General features: G+C 33.9%; 1 protein-coding gene across 2 annotated transcripts in view; it reads right to left on the minus strand.

Moving 5' to 3' along the window:
- The window catches only part of PARG (poly(ADP-ribose) glycohydrolase), a 230,425-nt gene that overhangs the window by 94,451 nt on the left and 118,009 nt on the right, over positions 1 to 17,965 (minus strand). For both annotated transcript variants that reach the window (XM_053667366.1, XM_053667365.1), the window contains exons 10-12: positions 15,603 to 15,682; positions 12,244 to 12,304; positions 7,036 to 7,111 (exon numbers count right to left, since the gene is read on the minus strand). In XM_053667366.1, coding sequence (XP_053523341.1) covers positions 7,036 to 7,111; positions 12,244 to 12,304; positions 15,603 to 15,682 — 217 coding nt within the window. The remainder of the gene's footprint in view (positions 1 to 7,035; positions 7,112 to 12,243; positions 12,305 to 15,602; positions 15,683 to 17,965) is intronic.

A 17,965-nucleotide genomic window follows, 5' to 3' on the forward strand; every position in this document is an offset into this window, starting at 1 on the left:
AACACCCCACTGTCAAAAATGGATATATCTTCTAAACAAAACATGTAGTGGCATTGAACAATGCCCTAGATGAAATGGACTCAACTGATAAACATAGAGTTAAAGAAGCTAAGAAGCTAAATGCACATTATTTTCAAATGCATATGGATCGTTTTCAAACATAGATCATATGACAGGACACAAAACAAGCCTCAACAAATTCAAGAAAATTGAAATATCAAGAATTTTCTCTGACCACAAGGGACTGAAAGTAGAAACCAACCGAATAGAAAAAAACCCCAAACACTCAAAATCATAAAGAATTGATAGAATGCTATTAAAAATGAATGGGTCAGGATGAAATTAGGAAAGAAATCAAAAAGTTTCTGGAAACAAATGAAAATGAACTCACAACAACCCAAAACTTATGGGACACAGCAAAGGCAGTCCTGAGAGGGAAGTTCATAGCAATACAGGCCTACCTAAAGAAGATAGAAACATTTCAAACAAACAACCAAACCCTACGCCTGCAAGAACTTGAAGAACAACAATAAAGACAGCCCAGAGCAAGTAGAAGGAAGAAAATAACCAAGATCAGACCAGAATTAAATGACAAGGAGAGTAAAAGCACAATTCTAAGAATCAATGAATCCAGAAGCTGGTGCTTTGAAAAGGTAAACAAAATCAACAAGCCTATAAGCAGGCTCATCAAGAAAAGAAGAGAGAGGACCCAAATAAACATAGTCAGAAATGAAAGAGAGATTACAACTGACACCACAGAAATGCAAAAGACTGTAAGAAATTACTACGAAGAACTGTATGCCAAGAAAAAAAATTTAGAGTTTATTTATTTATCTTTAGAGGGGAAGGGAAGGAGAGAGGGAGAGAAATATCAATGTATGTTTGCCTCTCATGTGTCCCCTGCTGGGAACTGGCCTGCAACCCAGGCATGTGGCCTGACTGGGAATCGAACCTCGATCTACTGGTTTGCAGACCCACGCTCAATCCACTGATTGAGCCCTACACCAGCCAGGGCTTGTATGCCAAGAAATTTGAAAACCTGGGTGAATTGGACAAATTTCTAGAAAAATATAATCTTCCAAAACTCAATGAAGAAGAAGCAGAAAGCCTGAACAGACGAATAACAGTAGTAGAAATTGAAGCAGTAATCAAAATACTCCCAACACACAAAACCCCTGGACCAGATGGTGTCACAGGAGAATTCTACAGAGCATTTAATGAAGAGCTAACCCCAATCCTTCAACAGACTATTCCAAAGAAAGCAAAATGATGGAAGGCTCCCAAACTCTTTTTATGAAGCCAGCATCATCCTAATCCTAAAACCAGATAGAGACACAACAAAGTAAGAAAACTTCAGGCCAATATTGCTGATGACCATAGACACTAAAATCCTAAACAAAATATTGGCAAACTGCATCCAACAATACATTAAAAAGATCATACCCCATAACCAAGTGGGATTCATCCTTGGGATGCAAGGATGGTACAATAGTCACAAATCAGTAAATGTAATACATCACATAAGAAAAGCAAAGACAAAAATCACATGATCATATCAATAGATGCAGAAAAAGTATTTTATAAGGTACAGCACCTACTTATGATAAAGGCACTCAGCAAGGTGGGAATAGAGGGAGCATTCCTCAATATAATAAAGGCCATATATGAGAGACCTACAGCCAACATCATACTCAAAGGACAAAAACTAAAATCTTTTCCATTAAGATCAGGAACAAGACAAGGTTGTCCACTTTCACCATTTATATTCAACACAGTATTGGAAGTTTGAGCCACAGAGATCAGACAAGAAAAGAAAACAAAAGGCATCCAAATCAGAAAGGAGGAAACAAAACTGTCTCTGTTTGCAGATGACATGATAATGTACATAGAAAATCCTACAGACTTGGCAAAAAAAACTCCTCGACCAAATAAATGAATTTGGCAAAACAGCAAGGTACAAAGTCGATATCCAGAAATCAAACCCATTTTTGTACACCAACAATGAAAGAGCAGAAGTAAGGAAAAAGAACTAATGAAAACATATCCCATATTCATGGATAGGAGGAATTAACATCATGAAAATGTCCAAAGAAATTTACAGATTAAATGTAATATTTATTGAATACCAATGGCATATTTCACAGACATAGAACAAACACTTTAAAAATTATATGGAACCATAAACAACCCCAAATAGGTGCTGCAATTTTGAGAAAGAAGAACAAAGTAGGAGGGATCACAATACCTGATACCAAACTACATTACAAGGCCACTATAATCAAAACAGCCTGATAGTGGCATAAAAACAGGTACATGGACCAATGGAACAGAACAGAGAGCCCAGAAATAAACCCAAGTATCTACAGGCAATTAATATTCAACAAAGGGGGCAACAACATAAAATGGAGTAAAAATAGCCTCTTCAACAAAAGGTGTTGGGAGAACTGGACAGCTACATGCAAAAAAATGAAACTTGAACACCAAGTTACATAATGCACCAAAATAAATTCAAGGTGGAAAAAAATTTAAATATAAGCTGTGTCACCATTAAAGTCCTAGAAGAGAACATAGGCAGGAAAATCTGAGATATTTCATGCCGTAACTTTTTTACTGATATGTCCCCTAGAGCATAAAGGAAAGAATAAACAAATGGGATCTCATCAAAATAAAAAGCTTCTACATGGCTCAAGAAAACAGTATTAAGATAAAAAGAGAACCAACTATACAGGAAAACATATTTGCCAATGATACCTCAGACAAGGGTTTAATCTCCAAAATATAAAAAGAACTTACATCACTCCACTCTGAGAAGACAAGCAACCCAATTAAAAAGTAGGCAAAGGACTTGAACAGACACTTCTACAAGGAGGACATACAGAGGATCCAGAGTCACATGAAAAGATGCTCAATATCGCTAGATATCAGAGAGATGCAAATTAAAACCACAATGAGATACCACTTTACACCAGTCAGAATGGCCATCATAAACGAAACAACAAACAACAAATGTTGGAGAGATTGTGGAGAAAAGGGAACCCTAGTGCACTGTTGGTGGGACTGCAGACTGATTAACAACCACTATGGAAAACAGTGTGGGATTTTATCAGAAAACTAAAAATGGGTCTGTCTTTTGACCCAGTCTTGAGAGTATATCCTAAGAACCCTGAAACACCAATCCAAAAGAACCTATACAACCCAATGTTCATAGTAGTACAATTTACAATAGCTAAGAGTTGGAAGCAACCTAGGTGCCCATCAGTAAATGAATGGATCCAAAAACTATGGTCCACTTACACAATGGAATTCTATGCAGCAGAAAAAAAGAAAGAGCTCCTACCCTTTGCAACAGCATGAATGGAACTGGAAAGCATTATGCTCAGCAACAGAAACCAGATGGTGAAAGACAAATACCATATGATCTCATCTTTAACAGCAATCTACACAACAAAACAAACAAGCAAGCAAAATATAACCAAAGACACTGAAATAGAGAACAGGCTGACAGTGACCAGAGGGCAGAGGAGAGGAAATTTCAAGAGAAAAGGGGAAGGGTTTACAGGAACAAGTATAAAGGACACATTAATTAAAAGTACTGGGGAGTGGAAATGGGAGGGAGGTGGGGAAGGGTGGGGGGCAGCTGGGATGAGAGTAAAAGACAGAAAAGTGTACTTGAACAACAATTAAAATAAAATAAAAAAATATACATTTCTTAAACCTTGTATTCTCTAAAGCAATTATGATACTACATGACAATCTGAAGTCTATTTTACAAAAGAAGAATATGAATCTTTTGATATGGAAACGTTTGAGAAAAACAAAAATTAACAGAAGGCAAAGCATTCTGTCACTATAAAAGAAATTAGAAAATATTTAAAATTACAACTAGACAAGTTCTTGAAATGAGTTACCATAGAGAATTATGTATATTTGGTTTTATTAAACCTTTTTTTTGATTTAGTAAAAAAAAAAAAAGAGTAACTCTGGTATTTTTTGATTTACTAAAAAACAGAGTAACTTTTTAGCTTTCATAGAAAAATAATTTTGGTTAAAGCTAGACCACTAGTCCATCCATCAAAATTAGCTACCTACTACATAATGAGGTCTTTATGGACTGGATGATTTATGACTTAAACTTGAACAGTTTAACAAAGCCATAACAAATACATAACAAATTCAACAAATACTGAGTACTGGGCTGGAGACCACGGGATACAAAGATGAATAAAACATGGTTCCTAGCCTGACAGCATTTACAATCTAGATGGGAGTCAGGCACATAAGCAGAATGATAGAATAATTATTAAAGAACTTATTAGTATTTCTCTAATACTGCACAAATAATACAATTAAATAAAATTAGAGCATGGGAAGGAGAGGGTACATTACAAGAGGACATGTCATTCAATCTGGATTTTGCTGGCATTCAGGCTGAGGGAGTAGCTGCACAAGAACATAGAAAAACCAAATGTAAAGAGCTATTTGGGGAGAGTGGTAAGCAGATTCCCCATGTCTGGTAGCAATGCACAGTATGGGGAGTCACAGTTTTTGATCAGATAGTCTAGGGTCTAAAAAACTTTTACTTAATTTTGAAGGTCCTGGGAAAGATTAAAAAAAAAATAGTAACAGCACAAGGACCTGTGTTTTAGGAAGATAATTCAGCCTACAGTTTAAAGAATAAACTAGAAAAGTATAAAATTAAAAGCAGAGACTGATGAGGTGACTACTGATTAGTTTATACAAGCACAGTTATGTCCTCGAATAGGCTGACTGGAAAGAAAGTAGAGACCCCCAAAAAGATATAAAATAGACAGCAGTTAAATTGAGAAACTGTCTAACTATAATGGTACTGCAAATAAAAATAAGAAATAAGGTTTTGGATTAGCTAAACTTAATTTTTACTGTAACATGGTAAATAGTCTAAATACAAATATAAGGTTTATCCAACTTATGTACTACTTGGCAATGATAAATGAAATACATTCAATGTCCATGCTATTGCTCATTTTTTAAAAAGGCCAACATTTATTACTTGAAATGTATGCCCAGAAATAAATACATTAAACTCAATATGCCTCTGAAAGCAGTCCTTTAGAAAATCAAAGTTTCTACTACTTAAAAAAAGTTTTTAATAAAAAGCTATTACAAGCAAGTAACTAGTTCCAGTAGATAAAAACAGCATGTGAGTGCTTCCTTATTTTTACCTAGTCATTTTCCAACTCACTTTAAAGCTACTTGTTCAGATTACTCAGTTTCTGAATTATAACTTGATGAAAAGAGGGAAATGATAATACTCCTTTAGAGGTTCTGTTGTTGTTGCCATTCAGCATAATATAATTTATATGCTACACAAGAAGCTTTGTGGCACTGCAATACAATATTCCCTGATCTCTAGGGATACATGGCATGAATAGAGAGAACAATTAATAGAAGCCTTTATGGTATTCTTTTAATCTTCTGAAGTTTCATATTTCATCTATAATATATTCCAGAAAAGTATGGAGAATATCAACCTTGAATGTTGTAAAATAGTTCCTGTTGAACTGTATTGTAATGAAAGCCAGCATTCCTACAGTGCTAACTAGCAGTAACTTTGTTGATTTTGAGTGTATTAACACTTTTTCAGTTAATCTAAGACTTTAAAGTAGGAAAGAACGTCATCAAGATGAAAATATGGGGAAAAAGTGATATTCATTTGAAACAAATTTTAAACATATTTCAAAATAACTGTTTTAAATAGAAGAAAAGGTATTGATTAAATATAAATGTAAAATAATTTTTAAGTACAAGACAAATATTAATTCAATTATCATAAGTATTTTTGTTTATTATCTCAATAATCACTACTAGGAGAGATGACTTAAAACAAAATATGGCTTGCTTCTTTGAAGATTTCAATTACAAATATATCTAATTAAAGGCAATGCTAAAAAGAATTTGTATCATTAGGCACATATAGTATCATATAACTAGCCAAATCCAAATTAATCCAGTCATTTTACAACACTGTTATTCGAACAAATCAGTCTATTCTCAGGCAACTGCTTTATGTAGGTTCTGACTCAGTACAAGGTAGGGCAAACATAGGTTTACAGTTGTGAGTACGTGAAACAAAAAATTTATTCTTTTATTATTATTTATTCATTACTGTAGTATTTGCCATTTGAACAACTGTAAACCTACTTTTGTCCCGCCCTGTACATGTATCAAATAAGGATTGAAGAAAAAATATCAGCCATTCCCAGTGTAAATGAGGTGATCTACAAGATTCTTTAAGATAAACTGATATTACAATGTTCTTATAAATGGGATAAGGACATAAGAACACAAATCACTAACATTTTCTCTGATGAGTGATTTGAAAAAGAAATCACTCTGAAGCAAAAGCAAAACATGTTGTTCAGGTTAGGTGTTAACATCAATTTAGAGCTTGTAAACTCCTTTTTCCAAAACTATTTTCCAAGTAAAGGCAGTAACACAGATTAATAGCAAAGACTGAGAGATGGAAAAATATCTGCTCTACAACAGGGAAAAGACAGCAAGCATAGTTGGTTCACAAGGCTAAAATGATTATATATGGGAGAAAGGAGTTTCTTATCAATCAGTTTTAGACATCTGCCTCCTAGACCTAAACAAGGTTGGTGGCAGAAAAACATCTCAAGCTGGTCATCATTTAGGGCAGAGCAAAAGCCGTTAAAGAAAAATAACAAAAGTGCCTGGTAACAGCCTGTCAAGAACATACTCTAGGAACTTCATTCACTGTCAATCTACAATCTGTGTCTGAACCAAAAGGCCTGGTGTTATCCAAATCTTGGGATTTTCTGTCAAAGGCTTTTTTATAAAGTGGCTCATGTAAGAAACAGAGACTGTACATTGGCAAGTAACAATATTACCACAGCTGTCAAGATGATGTTTGGTGTTTTTCCCCCTTCTGCTATCATGCTTCTTAGGAAATAAATAAACAGCTTTCAAATTCCCTTTGCTATGATAAGCTTGATAAAAGTCCCAAACATATACACACAGCTGCGATTCACCTACCTGTAGCATGCCTTGACCATTTCCTTCTATGGTACCTTCATAAGTGACATGCAGTCGAGTCAGGAATTTTTCACACCTACAATTTTTAAAAAATTCCCTTACTTATTTTTTAATGGCAGGTATTTCACTACAGAAAACAATGAAAATATAAAAGCTATACAAAAATTGAAACCACTCCAAATCTCAAAAGCTAGAAACAGATTCCTACTGTAAACATTCTTGGTATGGAGTCTTCCAAAACATTTTCTAATTCAAATATATAAATATACTTTAAAATTTATTTATTTATTTTTAGAGAGAGGGGAAGGGAAGGAGAGAAACATTGATGTCAGGTACAAACATCAATTAGTTGCCTCTCACATATGTACCAACTGGGGTCCAAACCTATAACCCAGGCATGTGACCTGACTGAGATTCGACACAGCAATCTTTTGCTTTGCAGGATGATGCCCAACCAACTAAGCCATACCAGTCAAGGCTAAATACACATTTTTAAATTACAACGAGATAATAGATTGTTTTCCACTACAAAATATGAAAGTTTCTCTTAAGAGTTGAAAAACATCTCAATATTTTTTTTCAATATTTTTTTAACTAAAATCTATAAAATTTTATTATTACCCTGGCATTGCAACCTAAGTAAAAAATATAGAAAAATTTGGTAATAAATCATACATGATTCTCACATGGTCTCTATTTTCACTAGTTCGATAACCATGTGTATGGAAGAGGGGATGTCTTGATGAAAATACATGCCATAGAAATTCTGATCTTTCATATTTTTATATTAATAAAATTGACAGATGAATCTAGCACCTGTTAGCAACAATTATTTTCTTTTATTTTCATAAACCATGGTCACCAGTGTTTATGAAATTCAGGACACGTTATCCTTTGGCACATTGAATATGTTTTAAGCTGAAGAAGTTTAAGAAGATGGCAGAAGCAAGGTTACCTTCCTTCTTCCCTGAAACAGGCTATCAAACCCTCATGTGAGAATTACCTTCCTTATGCTCAGATAAAAGGAGTATTCTTATCTTCTAAGACAAAGGGATCCCAAGAAGAATCCTAACAAATACCAAGAGGCCGAGCTGTCTCCCCCAGTTTATGACAATTACCTTGCATTCCTTAACCCATTCACGACTGTCTACTCTTCATCAAACCTAGCCTAAAAGTACACACAACCATTTCTTTCGGTCTTTATTTCCTTATGTAGGTTCCCATGTCATGTAAAACTTATATAAAATAAATTTGCATGCCTTTCTCCTGTTAATTGTTCTTGGTTAGTTTAACTTTCATACCCAGACAGAGACCCTAAGAGGTTCAGGAGAAACTTTTTCTTCCTTACAATGTTTATGTAGTTTACATTTTATTAAAAAACTAATGGCATTTTACTAGTAGCATTTGATTATAACATTTTTTTCCTTCAGGGATTCCCCCGCCCCAATTATTGAAAAAGAAATAAATTATAATTGTAAAAGATGCAATCCAAACTCCCTAAATTATATGAGTGATTATATATTTTTAGAAACAATTTAGCTGAGAAAGTGATAGAGATATAATCAGATCACTGGGTAGGCTAAGGAGGGGCTGCAGGAGGAGATTGCACAAGGCAATGGTAAACAGTCTAGGATGGGACTGGTTGATAAACTGAATGCCTCCAAACCTAAAAGCACGGGGAATTACAGCCAGAAGAAGAGAGCAGAGACTGACTCTTGGGCTCTTCTTCCTCCAGGATGCCTGGATGATTGATTGTGCTACAGCTGCCTGTGTTTCCCAAAGAACAGTATTTTGGATGGTAAGGAACTCCAGGCACAGCCTAGGATTGGGCTGGCCTGGCAGAAGGTGGCAGGGTTATTCTTCTTTAGGTAAACTAGAGGGGTTGAGCTCTGAGGCAGAAGCCTGCCATTCTTCCAAAATTGTGTTGATTTGGTAGCTGATGTTGTTAATTTGTAAACTAACCTTATAAAACTAAGATAATTAAAAACTAACAGGGAGAGTGATAGAGGAACTCAATTTTAGCCTTAATTGATAGGCTTACATGACTAATGCATTTGGACAGCTGGTATTCCAAAATTGTTTAGCTTTTGAATAAAGACTCCTTTCCTTTATCACCAAACCTGTGCCATCAAATTTTGCCTAGAGGTTGGCAGCAGGACCCCACTTGCTATTTGTTAACAGAAGCACTATTTACTTAATGTTTTGCTTTTTTCCTGGTTTCAATTGAGTCCAAATACATTTCACACTAAGCTCAGTCCAACAGAATTGAAAGCCTTAAACTCAGAAGGTAATTCAGCATAGGTACTCTTGTAAGAGCTTAATTTGTATTAACTTATTTAATCCTCGCAATAACCCTGTCACTACCTTCTTTTACAGATGGGAAAACAAAGCACAGAAAGCAGATAAGTAACCTGCCTAAGGCTAGTAAATGAGGCAATAAAGATTTAAACCCAGGTAACCTAAGCCAATGGTCCAAGCTCTTAACCAGTATGCTATGCTTTTGAAAAAATTACTTTGCAAACCTTTCATATAAAATAGTACCACAAGTTTGATTTTTTCAACTTCTTTTTTGGGAGGCAGGGTTCCACTTTCCTAATCATTTATTCCAAGGGAAACCTGTGAGGATATTACTGAAAAGATTAAAAAGCATGATCCAGAAATCTCTGGTTTGTCAGTCAGGACTTTAAAACAGAAATCTCAACTGTTGTCAACGTTCTCCATAACTAAAGTTGTCAGAGTACAGTTCTCAATAAAATTATGAAATTGCTAGAAACTGGTACTTGTTTTAAGCATCTTCCAACTCCCTGATAGGTATCCCCTTCTGGCCCCTGTAAATTCCCCATTCCATTGTCCAAGGAATCAAAAATGTAGCCTACAATGGCTCTCAGTGAATAATTAAGCCTGACTAGTGTATGTACTAATAATCACAGGGTTAACTACATCATGTCAGAAACTTATAAATCAGGAAAGCCTCTAACTTCCTGGTACTCATGTAGCCCCTTACTCTTAGAAACACCAACAATCCTCATCTCTTCTTCATCCTTCCTCTTTAATTGAATGCATGTTTCTGGTTCTGTGGAGTCTGGGAGATGGATATTAATTATACTCTCCAACTCACTTATGAAGCAGCTAAAATAAAACAGAGACCAAATAAATTTTTTCAAAGTTAGAAAGGATACCAAGTTAAATTCTACCTATCAAAGTTAAGGGGAGTATCTCGATCTTACTCAGGGTCAATTATCTCACTGATACAACAGCCTTGCAGATCTCTGCATTTTGACTTATCCCTTTACTCCCAGATGGTAATGTGGCACTTTCACACTAGTGCCAAATGAATGTCAAATGCAGAGTAGAAATACTGAGCTGAATTAAAAGATGAGACCACTGAATGACCTACAAAATCTACAACAAAATGATGTGAAAAAAAATCTGTACTCCTACTAGAGACTAACTGAAGAACAAAGAAAAGCAATCTGGTCTGGATAGATAACATAGCAGATTGTTACTTTTAGTTCTAGGAACCATATTTTAAGAGGGACTAATGGTCTGGGGTATGTAAACAGCAAAGATAAAGCATTTAGGATTCATATTGTATATGAAATAGAAGAATGAGTAGGCTTTGTATGTGCCTGTGTGCATTTTTAGAGGTGGGATGAGTCAAGAAAGCATTAAGATACATGAAGGTAGGCTAAATGTTAAAGAAAATTAAATGTATTTATTGTAGCTCTAGAAGGAAGAACCAGGAGTGAAGGGGAGAATTACTGAAAAGACAGACTTTTTAAAAAATAATTTTTAGAAAGAGAGAGAGAAACAGTGATTTGTTGTTCCACTTATTTATGCCTTTACTGGCTGATTTTTGCATGTGCCCTGACTAGAAATCAAACCCACAACATTGGCATATGGGAACAACATTCTAACTAACTCAGGTACCCAGCCAGGTAGAAAAACAGACTTTTTAAGTGAATGAAAGTATTAGAAAATAAGTAACACAAGCAGCCAACTGAAGTGCAATAGTGAATTTGCCACCATTGAAGCTGTCTAATCTCCATCTCTCATTGGTGTTAGAGTTAATAATATTTTTAGTAGATAGCTAGACCAGATGACTTGCTTGGGTCCCCTTCATCTCTAACCTGCCATGACTCCAAAATGTTGCATATGTTCTCTTCCTTTCACATGTTGCACATGTCATTTTCCAATAACACAACTGGCTCAACTGTATTATTTTTTTCTTCAGGTGTTTAGTCTTTTACCACCTCAGTCATGCAGTCAGCCTCCTAAGGTAAGTCTGTTTTTTTTCCCCTCACAAACATACATGTTTGATGAATGAAAACACTTTAGGAAAGCCACATAAGCAGATGTGCCTCCTTAAGTTAACTCCCTTAAAAGTGAATCCCTTTCATCACTAATTCCAAAACAGAACAATTACAAATTAGATTAAAAATTATTAGATAGTGAAAATGAGATGCACTGGTTAACATGAATGCACAACCAAAATATGCATTTACTGTGTCTAATCATGTCCTCATATGCATTGAAAAAGTTGATCCATTCTTATTTAAGTGCTTTGGGGATTTGCACTAGATTAGGAAATGTGTTAACTATTCCAGGACAATAAAAAACTTACAAATCTGATGAACTAAGATTGGTTATTGTTCTCCTTAGTATTTGCAGATAAATAATAAGAACAAAACACAGTAAATTAGCAACATCCACAAATCTGCCAATAGTACACATGGACAGCAAAACCTTAAAATTCTTATCCATCAGACCAAATTCTAGGTAATTACTATTTACATTTTAGTTTAATAAAAGAACTTTTCCCAATCTTGGTCCCCAGGTAAAAAAGTCTTAAATATAAACACTAACCAAAAAAGGTGGACAAGAAGGAACATTAAATATTGGTGTTCCATTTAATTAATGTCTTCACACACAAAATTCCTTAATCTAAATAAGACTTTCAGAAGACAAAACTAAGACAAAAGAGTAGAAAAAGTCAAAGCATTATAGCCTTTGATTCAAAAGATATATATAACCTTTTTTAACAATGACAGCTATCAATGGATCTCTTATAAGAATAAACTTCTTAGCATAAAGGCAATTTTAAGAGGTTGGAAAAACATCTTTCCAGGGGCTGTAAAATAAAATCCTCTTATGGTAAAAAGATTCCTTCTAATTCTAAGGTTCCAGGATTATTTTTATTATTATTACCTTTCCCATTCTGGAAAATCTTCAAGACTCTGTCTTGTAAATGTCACCAACCCAGTAGGTTCTACAAAAGCAATAAAAGAAAAAAAACAGCCAAAATAAGTTTAGATTTTGAAAGATTATACATATATTCAGTAAAGGAATGGGTCTAACAACAGCTATAAAACAATCAGGAAGTGCTAAGCTTAGTGTTGAAATACAACAGAAGATTGATTTAAAATAATTTCCATACAGTAGGAACTCTTTCTATAAAATAGTTAAGTCCTCACTAAAACAAAAAACCACACAAATGACAGCACAATAGTAGGAGACTTTGAGCACTGGTACTTTTTAGTGACATTTTCTAATCTGCAAATATTTTTAAAAAATAATTGGGGGGAAAAGATGCATAATGAGTGTAGCTTACACAATAAAGATAGAATGGAATTTTAAATCTGTAGATTCCTCTCAAGAAAAACTTTAACCTGACCTAAAAACTGGTGAATGTATACACATTTATGTATGTTATAATGAAATAAATTGTCTAGAATTAAAAAGAGAAAATTGGTGGCATGCCTCTGGAATTAAAACTCTAAGCAAAATCCAAGGCTTAGACAATATGCAATTGTTCTATTTATAAGGTGCCTTAGCCAGAAGGAGAGACTACTGTGCTCTAAATGGTTAGAGAAGAAAGATGACATGGTTTTTAAGTGACAATAGAAGTAAGAATAGCAAACACAGTAAATTTTAGAGGATAAGATCCCTTTTTATTAGGTTTATTTTTTAACTAGTAGCAAAAGCAACAAATAAATCAGCTGACCAAAAGTAATTTGTTTGATTCAAATCAAAGAATAAACTAAAAAGGCCAGGTCATTTTGTTTTCTTTTTTCTTTCTTTCTTTTTTTTTAAAGCTCTTAAGCAAAGAAAAATATGTCAGGAACTATTAGTGATAATGATGGTAGAGTCCCAATGAAAGCTTAGCAACATTTCATTCCTTTAGATGATTCTACATTTATTTGCTTTCAGTCAGTAAACTCAAAAGTCAAATGGAGTATTTATATTAAAAAACAGTATTCTGTTAAGATGGGTTATAAAATATTTAGATAACTAACTTTAAGACAAATAGACAACATATTAAAAATTCACAACTAAAAAGTCAAACAATTCAAACACTAGAGAAATAATTCTATTAATAGAATTAAGAGGAAACTAATGTTAGTATCATCATTCAGTAACTTAGCAGAGAAGAATATAAATATCCTTCATATACACTAGTAAAGATCAAAAGAAATTCATAAATGAATACTGCTGGCAAAGCAAAAGAAAAGATAAATATGGTTCTTCAGATATAATTAATAACAAAAATACCTTGAGAATGTGCCTATTACCATTCTTCCATAATAATGTACCTTTCATGCCAGATTAAGTTATTTTGGTTAATCACAATGTATACTGCATATGATTCATTAATTTTAAAATAATCCATCATGAGATATTTTATTTAAAACCACATTGAAAATAATTTAATTTATAAAGTTTTAAAACCTTTCAGTCTCACTATTAATGTTTGACAACACCCAAAAGTTGATCCTGATGGAATTATATTTTATCAATTCTAAAAAGCACATTTTTTCATGTATTAAGTTTCTGAAAACAGAACATATCCATAATTTGACCACAAGGACAGAAAAGTAAACTCTGAATTATTTAGGTATAATAGTGAAACTTATTCAATTTAGGGTAGCAAAAATGTACTTATCTTTCTAATGAATTATCACAATTCTAATTTGGTTTTATGTATCATAAGCCTGAATGTGCCTTCATTTTCTTTAATATTTCATTAAACACAAAGCATAAAACTAAAAATTGATAAGCTAAGTAATAATCCTCTATCAAAGAAACAAGTAATTTTTCCCTTAAATTCCAAAATCCTAATAATTGATTTCTTTAAAAAAGTCTGAACCATGTCCAAAAGCAAGGAGAAAAATGCCAAGTAAGTATACTGTGATGTGAGATTACTTACTAAAGGAAAGATGAGAGAAAAAAAAAAGACCTTAAAAATGATTCCATGGTGTGTTTTAACATAATCCCACAACCTGGATGACCAAAACTGAAAAGAACTCATTTCACTTGACCAGAGTTGACTTGCTCTATTTAGCAAAAGCAAATTCTTGAGACATTCTAGTTTTCTTAATAACCAACGTGCAAGAAAGGCTACCCACTGATAATAACTAACATTATTAAACATATAACTTCTCATTTAATATTTAGAAATAGCCTACGAGATAATAATCATTCTTTTATTTTATAGATGAAGAAACTGAGGCTTAGAGATGTTAAGCCTCTAAATTGTCTGTAGCCACTCAGCTTTAGAATAAGAGTAGCAATACCAATCTACAATCACTAGGAGCACTGGTTAGATATTTACCACCACTGCCTCATGTGCTACAATTAGCCTCTGGGAAAACAACATAGTCAAGGTTCAACAGAGGAAGACAGTGAACACTAAATGCAACACACCTTTAACTGGAACATAATCAACAAAAGAAAAATGCAGACAATATAACCAGAGACAATGAAATTAAAACAATCTAACAATAACCAGAGGGGATGGGGGAGGGGACAGTGGGGAGAAGGATTTTCAGAAACTACTATAAAGGGCACATGGACAAAACCAAGGGGAAGGGTGAAACCAAGGGAGGGAGGTGGGCTTGGCTGGGGTAGGGAGGAGGGGTAGGCAGAAAACGCAGACAATTGTAATTGAACAACAATAATGAAATTTTAAAAAATTGATTTTAGAGAGACAGAGATAAATAATGACTTACTGTTCCACTTATTTGTGAATTCACTGGTTAATTGTTGTATGTGCCCCTGACCAAGGATCAAACCAACAACTTTGGCATATGGGGACAATACTCTAACCATCTGAGCTACTTGGCCAGGGCCAAGTACAACACTATTTTATAAGAACTCTACAAAAGGTTTAAAGGGAACACAAAAGAGAGGAATCAGTAGAAAGACAATGAATTAGTTGACTTCTACAAATAAACTAAGTGTAATAGTGAATGACTCTTTAAACAAAGCACGCCAAAAATGTATTTCCTGGTTTAATATACTTTCTTTTGAAAATATTAATCGTTTTTATTCATGAAAACACATTTTATACATGAAAACACATAGTATAATGATCTAATTTCAGAATACATAAAACCCTCTACACACTTATAATGTACATTTATGTATATACACGTGTGCATAAACTCTAGATTACAATACTGAATTATTTGATTTGGGCAGGAAGGTGTATTTTGAACACAAAATGTTCTTGATCTGAACTGTCCCCATCAGTGATAAAAATTATAGTAAGAATGAAAGAAATTTACTTTTCTCTGTGACTCTTCTAAAGTAGCAGAAGAGTGTTTTAAGCTTCTCTGGCTTTCTTGGGGAACGTCCTTCAAACAACCTGAAATAGATCAAAAATAAAGATTTACAAAGAACTAAATCTATATTAGTACCACCAAGTAATAAAAAAAGTAATTCTTCTACAAGGCAATTCTATAATGATAGAGAAATGGAAAACTATTTGGATTTAAATGGCATCCTGAGAGAACTGAAACCAACTAGAACCAGGCTTCTTAAAAGTTGTTCAAGTCAGATGGCACTCTCTAACAACTATGTCACTCCACTCTACCTTCTTCGAGGGACCAGGTATCAACTATCTGGTCCCCCAGAGTCAATTAAGCCAGTGAGTTAATGCTTGATTATTTTCCCAATGGCAAATACTATTTATAATTCACAATATTACTAGGGAGTTAAATGATTAAATTAAAAGTGTTTGAAAAAAAATCCACATGATTGTATTGAGGAAACAGTGGAGGAAGCAACAATAATGAGTAGAATGACAAGTGGGTATAACAAGATGTTGAAGGCCTGACTAATCCTTGGTAATTAAATAAATATACTCTGTGCATGGTAACCAAAACAGTGCCTATGCTATGTCATCTAGTTTCCAGCAACCAGGACTTGTACTACTTAATTTAGTTCTCTTTGAAATGTGGCATTGTTACTGGTAACACATTATGCAATTTATCCTGAGGAAAGAAAAGCAGGGCTTTAGAAGTACGTGACCTGAGTAAGTAGTTCACTAAAGATTTCGAACACAAAAGCATGCTTTTAGGCACCATACCTACTTTTCCAAAAGCATTTACAAATTACAGAGAAATTCTGTCTCAATAAATGATAAGGTATTATTCATCTGCTTCTGGTCATATACCCTGGCTTTAAAACCACAAACACTTTAAGTAAAAGTTCACTTCAGTAAGTGCCAAAATGGTAAAATTTTTCATGATTAGAAAAGCAAGTTTATTAACTACGGTAGAGAAGAAAAAGTTATTCCATGAGAAAATCCTATTGAGCAAGTAAAATGAATTAGGAAAAGGGAAGGAAATGCAGATTTCAAATGACCTTGTTTTTCAGAGATCTGAAATTCTATATTCAGGTCAGTTTCTGAGAAAACAATTTATATGAATACTTATTTCCTGAAAAGAATATTAATGTCAGAAAGCATTTTAACCAAATCACAAATCAAATTTTTCAAAGATTAGTGCCTGTGCGATAAGTTTTACTCATCTAAGAGAAATTATTTTAAATGCTTATTATAAATACTCAAAAATTCAGCTGTTTGATAAAAGAAAGGATCTTTGAGAGTGCAGTTTTCAGCTTAGTTTCTTCTGTAATATTGACTAGAAGAGCTTGTTTAAATCAAAATGAAGAGCTTGTTTAGTTAAAATGAAGAAGCCACTGGCAGTTGAATTAAATATCCTGTATGAAATAAATATGATTTACTAAGTAAATATCTTGGGATCCACTGCAAAATACCTTGCTAGGTTCACTATTTAGTAGAGGGAAGCATTATTAATATAAAGGCAACCACCACCTTTTCTTAGAGATGAATGGATGTACTTATACAATTCAATTAAGGGGAAAAAGTTTCTCTTCTACAGAACTGTTGCATTGTGACAAGAAAATGGCTGCTGACCTTAAGAAATATTTTCCCCAAACATAAAAAGTATCCCTAAGTTCTACATATGGTCAGCTGTGTAAAAATCACCCAAAAGTATACATATTTTACAACCATGATGACAAATTATTAACCTCAGTAGCTTCTTGGGACTATAAATTTACTACCCAAGCAATATGATTTTCCTGGAAGATTATGTGGCCATTATCATCACCAACTACAAATAAGCACCACTGTTTATTTTGCAGGTACAAGCCTTAGAGGTACAAGTCAAGCAGAATCTCAATGTATTCTGTTTATCCATGGTGCATGAGTTTCAAAGTCTAATTTCAAACCACTATGGAACCAAATACGCTTTCCTGGCTTCCTGACAAAGCAGGGAAGTGTGTGGGGGTGGAGTACAGAGTAAAGGGGGAAGTGGAAAAAAAGTCTAGAAAGATGAAGCACATTTAAAACTCTTATGCCAATTCTCAGACTTTACTGATGAAAACTTTTATAGTACTATGTATAGCTACCTGAATTATGCTGGTATGAAAGCAAGTGAAAAATAACATAAAAATACAGGCAAGCAGCATGAGTTAAAGTCACTACAACAATGATGTATATATTACCTGAGGGACAGCCTTTGGGAGAGAAAAGGAAGATAAAAGAGTGAGGATGAAGCTATAAGAAGGAGAGAGACAGAAAAATAGAGCAGGAAACACAAAAAGAAAAGAAAGAGAAATG

This window comes from Artibeus jamaicensis, unplaced genomic scaffold, assembly GCF_021234435.1.
Source record: "Artibeus jamaicensis isolate MK-2021 breed Jamaican fruit bat unplaced genomic scaffold, CSHL_Jam_final contig_468, whole genome shotgun sequence".
NCBI classification, from domain to species: Eukaryota; Metazoa; Chordata; class Mammalia; order Chiroptera; family Phyllostomidae; genus Artibeus; species Artibeus jamaicensis.